The following is an 8871-nucleotide window of genomic DNA, read 5'->3' on the forward strand; positions in this document are numbered from 1 at the left end:
ACAAGTGTTTTTTACACGCTTCCGCGTCATAAACTCACGGAGCTTTTTGTCATTTTGTTTAAAAGAATCTAGCCGATTATTAGGTTAATGATTTAAAGTTAAGCTAAGACAGAGTGCTAACAGAAAATGTCACATTAGCTAATGTATTTTTATATTGAGTAAAACGAATTTTCTGATCGTCTTTTCGATGAACAATATCTAATTTATTTCCCTTTTGACAATTTATATGAATTTCATTCACATTCTTGTTGAATACATCTGCCGACCACTGATTCACAGACAATTATTCAGTTTGTGTACCCTTCACCACTCTAGTGATAAAGGATATATGTATTTATGTATGTATATTAGTTTGTCATAATTGTCAGTGCTGCAAAAAACATAATTACTGAATATTTATATAAAAGAAGGCAATAGATAGCCAAGACAATAAAAACTTTTTGTTAAATTTGTTGAGGTTTTTTCACAAAAAACTGTTTCGCAAAAATATATTTATTTACAAATATCAGGGTCAAATTACTACTTTCATATGCAAATGAATCGAAAAGTATCGAAATAGAATTTCGAAAGCGAATGATATTTCATTTCTTGCTTGATATTAGAAGAAAGAAAATTATGATACATTTTAATTAAGGTAAAGGATATATTAGATTCGGCATAGAATATAGCATATTCTTGTAAATTTGGAAGGCTCTTCTAATAGTTTTCTTAAATTTAAATAAATTTATTTACGGTACTCAAGAGATGTAGAGGAGGACATAGGCTTTAAGAAAATGGAATTTGTGACTACAAGGTGAGATACTGGGAGTCAAAATAAACCACCCCTGGTTAGAAATACTTTGTCAGCTTGTAACTTGTACAAATATAGACATATTTCAATGAATAAAACTTTGTTGTAAAGCAAGTGGGATCGTTATTTCACTATGTTATCTCTTATAGTTTAAAAGATATTTCAGTTTGAATTTAATAGGGAAAGACATACAATTTTTGAGTTAAAAGATTTATTTTGATATATGTATATCCCACTGGAATCCCACTACGAGATAAAAAAGCTCACAAAGGAATAGACCTAAGCTTTCTTTTGAGTAAAAAATTAAAAAGGGCCTATTTTGGAAAAAAAAAGTTAAAAAAGTTTTTGATTTTGCCAAAAAAAATATAAAATTGTATATCTTGAGTTACAAAACATTTATTTTGATATATATCCCACTCGCATCCCATTAAGCAACTAAAACCCTCTTAAAGGAATGGTACTAAGCTTTCTTTTGTGCGAAAAAAAAATTAAAAAAGGTCCAATTTTGGAAAAAAAAATTAGATTTTGCAAAAAAAATCCAAAAATTGTATGTTTTGAGTTACAAAATATTTATTTTTATACTAAGCGACTCAAAAGGTCTTTAAGGAAAAGATCTAAGCTTTCTTTTGAGCAAAAAATAAAATAAAAAAGGGCCCATTTTGAAAAAAAAATGTCAACAAAGGTTTTGATTTTGCAAAAAAAGTCAAAAATAGCTTGTTTTGAGTTACAAAACATTTATTTTGATAGATATTGAACTCGCATCCCACTAAGCGACCAAATAGGTCTTCAAGGAAAATATCTAAGTTTTCTTTTAAGAAAAAAAAAAACGGGCCCATTTTGAAAAATAGTCGAACTAGTTTTTGATTCCGGAAAAAAATATTAATTTTTTTTTTCGAAAGAATTTTTCGAAACTATTTGGGACACATTTTGCGAAGAATAATAGGTAATAAGTAACATGGATGAGTAAAAACACATTTTTGGACAAAATGTAAAATTTTGACCCCCTTGGTCAAATTTCATCCCGATCGAAAGACATCGATTTTAAAAATTGGTTCACTTGACATGAAATCCCCCATATATAAACATAATTTATATTAACCTAAGTGTTAGATCCGCCAAAGAATGTATTTCATTTAAGTTTTATAACTTAATAATATAAAATTTCCTTTATTTATTCACATAGATGTATAAACTTATAATTTACTATGATTTTTCGTGTGTTTTTTTTTTTCAATGATTAAATAATTTACGCCATGTGTATAGTGTATGTACAAGAAGAAAATAAAAATAATATATAGATTTTTTTTACATAAAATGAGTATAAAAATATATCAACAATATTCAATACGAAAACAATCTCAAAACTTAAACAATTATAAAAATCAATAATCAGCCATTAAACCGTTTACCCAAAATTTCAATAGATCATCGTCTCTGTATATATTTCTTTCAGGGTTTTACTTTTCGCTTGATTGTTGTTGTACGTATAGTACGCTTATCCGTTCTGGTGCTATTAGCCGTCATAGCAGCATCTCTGCTGGCTAAATTGTAGTTATTGGGCAGAATGGTGGTGCCTCGAATGCGCTGAGTTGTCGTACGATCTTTGTAGGTGCAGGACAGTTCATCGAAACCATCGGGACAGTCGACTATCTGAAAGTGAAGATATTGCTGTTATAGTGATATAAATTGTACAGTTTTATGACACTTCAGTCCGTTATCTTGAAACAGTTATAGTCAAAAAAAGGACTTATTTACAATACTCTACACAATTGTTAATACTTAAATTGGAAGCCTTATAGGTTACTTTGAAGAAGTGTTCTTAAAGTTATTTACATATACAATAGTGGTAACGGTTTTTAGAGGTAACGGTAATTCAGATATAACGACAGTCAAGCTGTAAGAGTAACTTAGGATTAACGGTAGCTTAGCGGTAACGGTATCCAACCCTGATCAACACACAACTATCATGGAGATCGCAACCATTTGCTATAAATTTGAGTATCGGCCGCACGACACATTATAAGGAAAATTATTTTTTAGGTGGAAGATTATTTTTTTGTGAAACCTACTACCTGCCAACGTTTTACTGGCGGAATACAATATTTATCAAGTCAAACGTCCACAAAAACACTACTCCCTCTTTCCTCCATCTCATAACTCATAAAGGAATGTTTATAATGTTTCTAGAAATTTTGGAAAACATATTCTCTAATTACAAAATTTTTTTAAAAACAAGTAAGAAAGTATGGTCGGTCAAGCACGACCATATAATACTCTACACTAAGTAAAAGAGCAATTTCAATACTTATATTTTTGTGTGATTTTCGGAAGTGGGCCTTATATGGGGGCTATGACCAATTATGGACCGATCACCATGAAATTAGGTCGTGTGATTTATGTCTATATGAAACTTTACTATGTTGAATTTTGTGTGTTTACCAATATTTTTAAGCGATTTATGCACGTTAAAGTGATTTTCGGAAGCGGTTATGACTAATTATGGACCGATCGTAACAAAATTTGGTGACATGAATTTTGTATATATAAAACATATTTGGAGCGCAATTTGTGGAGATGCATTTATAAATTAAACATTTATGACCGATAAAGTCCAATTTCGGAAGGACATTTTCATGGGGGCTATGTGAAATAATGGACCGATTTCAGCCACTTTCAATAAGCTTGGTCCTTGGGCCGAATAAATTGGAAACCTGTACTCCGCGCACAAGCTTTACATGGACAGCCAGCCAGACGGACGGACATCGTCCGTCATCCGTCCATCCCCACTATGGTGGTGTAGGGTATAAAAAAAACGTACTTTCCGTACAGATAAATCTGGGATATGTCATACGTCCTTTAAAAGGGCCTAATAATGAGTAGGACAAAGCCTCCCGTTTCAGAATTTTCTAAAAAAATCTAAATATTTCTTTAGTTGATCTAAACATTCGTGCTCTGAAGCTGCTAGTTATATTAACTTTAGCAACACTATAAACATAAAATGGAAGTCCAAACAAAGCAAGATAATAAATTAGGACACACTAAGATCCAATTTAAACACCTGCGTTTTACCTCAATGTCAAAATGACAGTAAAATCAAAGATATCTTCATTATGTATTGTGGCAGCACTAAACAACCACAAAGTTAAAGGCCATAAATAAACACTTAAGTATGTCAAAATGTCTTTTATTATGGCTCCATAATAATAATAATTTCCATGAAGTATTACGTACTTTTTTCAACAAACTATTATGTGACACATTTATGCGTGTAACTGAGTTTGTCTCTGAGTGAGTTTAAATGTGCATTAAAAAGGAGTTAAGTGGCTTTTATGTCATGTCATGCTCGTATCTTGGCTCTTTCTTACCTTATCACAAAGTTGATCAACAGTTATGCATTTACCACTCACGCAACGCAATTGATGGGCAGCACAAGCGGCTAGTGGTACTTTTGGTGACGTTTGTGGTTGTGGTGCAACTTTAGGCGGTTCTGTAGTAATGGAAATTATGTTGGAGGCAGCTGGCTGTAAGGGTGTGGTGCTCGAAGAGAACCTGTTCGTGGTGCGATTTTCACGTGCCGAAGAGAATTTGAATTTATTCTCCGAATCGCTGGTCATCATGATTTCCTTGCTGTCGCGGAAATTTACTAGAAGTAATGAAGATTGGAAACATTTCAATCTAGAGTATAAATAAAAAGAAACCTACCAAATCCTTTGGGTCCTTCTCCGGGCACAGAATTGGTCACCTCCTCCTGAGACACTCCACTTGTTCTATTACTCACTTCATGTAAAGTAAACTTTGTGGCTGAATCCCCATCTGTGGCAGCACTTATATAAGTATATAATTTGTCATTAGTTTGATTGGGCGACAGAATACTGGCATAGGAAAATACTCTAGGAAAAGCATTAATATCTGCCTCATCAAAACCTCCCAGGCCCCCTTCTAGACTACCCTCGCCAAATTCCTGGCAATCATCTTCATCTGAACCATCAAAACAGTCATATTTCATATCACATCGAGCCGTTTCTGCCACACATTTCTCATTTGAACGACAACGGAACTCATCTGGTTGTTCACATATCAAACAATTATCCTCATCTTCTCCCACAGCGCAATCTTTTATATTATCACATTGCCATTGTTGCGGTATGCAGGAGCGATCATAGCACTCAAATTCATTTTCATAACAATAGCCCTTCCTTCTAGTAGGATCTTCACAACGATGGGGATCATTGGAATCGGGATAGAGATTGCAATCGAAGGTGGCTGTTAAAGTATCAGAATTGGCTATAATTTCGGAACAGGCTTCCAAGATGGCTAGAAATTTAAGAAATTTAAAATAAAAAAATGTTACGATCATGTTATATCAAATACCAACCAACCTTTACATATTCTCCTGCAGGGCGGCAGTATTCCTATATGCGATGGTCTACATTCTGGCTCTAAAACCGCACACATAAATTCCACTGATCTGGCTGAGCAGTTGGAATTCATTAGCGTTTGATAGTCTTTGATTTCTTCGGGCGTCAATTGTATGGATACATTATAGGTTAGATCATAATCCAAGACTCCTTGACACATGCTCAACGATGTGGAATAACATTTATTGTCTTGTATAGATGCTTTATTGTTATTCATGGGAGCGGTGGGTTTGTTTTGCGTCACTGGTGGTATGGTGGGTGAAACTTTCACTAACGTTTCCACAGAAGATGTGGTCGAGGGCTCATTGGAGGGAAAAAGCTGTAGTTAAGGAATTGGAAAGCGAGAACGGCGATTAAATTTTTTTCTTTGTTTTATTGATTTATAAAGAAAACACAATAGGATTATGTATGGAGTATCACATCGGTCAAATTATTGAAATTTTCCATGCCACATTGCGAATGTATTTGTTTTTCGACTATCACATGTGGTGTTTAAAACCAAAATGTTGCAATTTTAAAGTCGGAGCCATTGAAAATGTGCTTCATCTCTTAGGATAGGTCAAACTGTTTTTTGTTTTTGATGGCAACAATTTATGGCACACCACCGTATTCTAGTTAATTTATGTTTTACAAAACCGAACCCTTAACATTGTTTGGCCAATCAAAGATATTACACCGACCTACGAGTATTTTACATAACTGGCCAAAGTATCAAACAGTCGATTTCGATTGAAAGATTGAATGTCTCCAAAAAATGCGTCTATTGTGACACCATTTGTTTGTTCAAACATTAGCATTTGCTGATCATAGATAGACAGTTCAATTGATAGTTCAAATAATATCATTATTTCAAATTGTTCCTTTCGAATGATTATGAAAATAAGTGAAACTATTAAACTTTGATTGTTTAGAATTGATATGATAATATTTCAAATTTAATTTAATTTCTATATTCGTTTGAGTTTACTCACCCCATTGATCAGCCTTAAAATGCGTTCATCATCTTCGATGGGTATGCCAAAACTATTCTGATGACCCGACGTAAATCTCACCACATTGGCCGGCACCAAAGCAGCTTCTTCTGATACCATTGTAGTCATATCCACCACTGGCACCTCTTTAGCAGCTGTCACAGCATCTTTACGTTGTTTATCCCAACCCAACACTCCCTTGGACAGAGCATACTCCACCGTTGTTAACTTTTGTTCTTTCGGTCTAATGCGAGACCTGGTACTGATCGCCCTCAGTATGGTAGATTCCTGAAGACCATGACTGCGCTCCGTTGCCAAGGAGGATGCGGAGGCTGAGGCTGCAAATGTTGCCAACGCTGAAAACGTCGACAACGTTGTCATCTCCAATGTGGTAGCGGTGACAATTTCATTTGAATCTTCAATGGCATCACCTTCATCGCTGTGTTTGCGTTGTTGCAGATACCGCTCCCTAGCGATGCTGACATCATGCAGCCATATGCTGTAGGTAATCAGGCCAAAGAATACTAAAACGCTGGCCGTAAATATCAGAGGCCAACGTAGGTATTTCCATTTGCAGAAACGTTTTGCATAATCAAGCGTTAATAATGGTGATTTTTTGGAAGCTTCTTGTGGATCAAGATAATAGTTGCCTGTGAGGGGGTATTTATAGCGCCGCACCTGTAGCTCAGCTAAATTTTCGGGACTGCTTAACATGCCAATGTGATATTTACGTTGAGACTGTTGAGAATGGTGGTGGTGTGGCTGCTGCTGTTGATTGTCGTGTGATTGGCATTTCATTTCTTGTGGATGTTGTTGATGTTGTTGTTTGGTACCATCCCAACTGCTGCGCAGCGTTGAAGCTCGTGAATAATTAGTTACTTGTTGCAGTTGTTTATGTTGTTGCTGCTGTTGCTGATGATTGTATTGCTCTTCATCATTGACTGTCTGCACACAGATGCCTAAACCATGGGGATATTTAGTTGGTTGCCGGCGTAAACCCACTGGACGACCATTTAAATTTTTCTGTTGTGGGTCATCGAAATTAAAACGCTGCTGTGATTCGTGTTGTTTGCCTTCCATATAATAAATTTCTTTGTAATTATTTTGTATATGTGTTGCCTTTAAATTCCCATTAAATTCATCTCTTCCATTAAACGTCGAACCTTTTAAAGAATCTGCATCCATGAGTGTTGTGGGGCTGACATTCAATGATTAAATGTTGCTTAAAATAAGTTTTAGTGTGCAAAAAGCTAAATTGTCAAATCCAGGAAGAATTAGTATTTGAAGATTTGTTTTGCCCAATACTTTTGGAAAATGAATAACAGATTCAATTGAATTTGTTTTTAGTTGTTGTTTTTCTTTTCCCCCGTATTTTGTAAATGTCAATTGTGAGTTTTTGTAAATGTTTTCTTTCGCTTCGTTTGGTTTTTACTTCAAATCCGCTTGTGTGAATTACAGATCTATTTTTGTTGTTGTTGCTTCTACTTTTGGTTGCTGTGGCAGTTTGTTGTTTGTGTGTGAACTCTACGATCGATTACATAAGTTGTATGTATGTATGTATGTAGTTTAGAGCAAAAGCGTCTGTTGCTGTTGCCGTTTTTAATTCACTTCGGTGGATGGAGTTTTGTTTGTTGCATGCTGTTTTATGCAGGTTTGTTGAATTTTTTGTTTGTTTTGTTTTTCTTCAGGTTTGTGGTAATTGGTTTAGTAGCTTGTTGTTGCTATTGTTTCTAAAATTATTAGATCTTTGCGATATTTGTTAATGTCAAATTCACATAACTTTTGCAAATCTTCAATTTGTCTTTGCTTGATTATTAGGTCTGCTGCTGCAATTGATTGTGGCTGTTGTGGTTGTTGCTGTTATTTGGGCTGCTGCAACTGCAGAGTAGACGATAGAGAAGAGTATGGATTTGTTTCTTTTGTTTTTCTGTATTTTAATTGTCAATTAAGATAATCGTGGAAAAAAGATTGAGAAGATACGTAAGATACTTAATGCCAGGAGACACCCTACGCAGGCAGCTTAAAATGTTAATTTACAATTTTCATATACATACATACATACATACGTACATATTTAAATGTTAAATACAATTTATGTTTTAGCTTAATAATCTAGTGGAGTAACGATAACCAAATATTCATTTGAGGAAAGAAGGCCATTGCAAAGTGTAGAACATTACAAAAATAGTTTTACAGGACATAAAATATAAACAAATTCACCTACATATGTATATCATCTAACCTGTGCTCACGATATTTAAAGTTTACTAAATGGGGCTTTGTGTCATTTCAGCGTTGCCGTTTTTCCGTTTGGTACCGATTAATTTCTTTTCTTTTAATCAAGAATACTTTTTTTTAGAAATTCTATGAATATCATAAGTTTCCTTAAAATTAAATTATTATTTGTGACAATAATAGAACAAAATATTAATTTAAATATACAGGGGCGCCATCGCATAATCGGACAAGAGTTTATCTGACATAAATGTGCTCTAAACATAAAAAAAGATGTACCAAAAAAGATTTGCATAATTTTTGCAGAAGAACCAACATAACTCAATTTCATGCGTTCAACACATAATCTGACAAAGTAAAATAGGTATTCGAAAGTGTGCGGTCAATATTAAGTTGTACATCCTCTGTTGTCTAGAATGATAGTAGAATGATAGTAGAAATGATAGTTCCATGCTTT

General features: G+C 34.2%; 1 protein-coding gene across 1 annotated transcript; it reads right to left on the reverse strand.

Moving 5' to 3' along the window:
* Positions 1–1917: 1917 nt before the first annotated feature.
* LOC135951059 (uncharacterized) lies at positions 1918–7725 on the reverse strand. Its single transcript, XM_065500628.1, has 5 exons — positions 6180–7725; positions 5170–5527; positions 4493–5104; positions 4156–4433; positions 1918–2440 (listed from the first exon to the last, which is right to left on the reverse strand). Exons 1-5 carry the CDS (start codon positions 7362–7364, stop codon positions 2240–2242), a joined length of 2634 nt encoding a protein of 877 aa, XP_065356700.1. The 5' UTR covers positions 7365–7725; the 3' UTR covers positions 1918–2239.
* Between the last annotated feature and the right edge of the window lie 1146 nt (positions 7726–8871).

The sequence above is a fragment of the Calliphora vicina genome, chromosome 2, assembly GCF_958450345.1.
Source record: "Calliphora vicina chromosome 2, idCalVici1.1, whole genome shotgun sequence".
Taxonomy (NCBI): Eukaryota; Metazoa; Arthropoda; class Insecta; order Diptera; family Calliphoridae; genus Calliphora; species Calliphora vicina.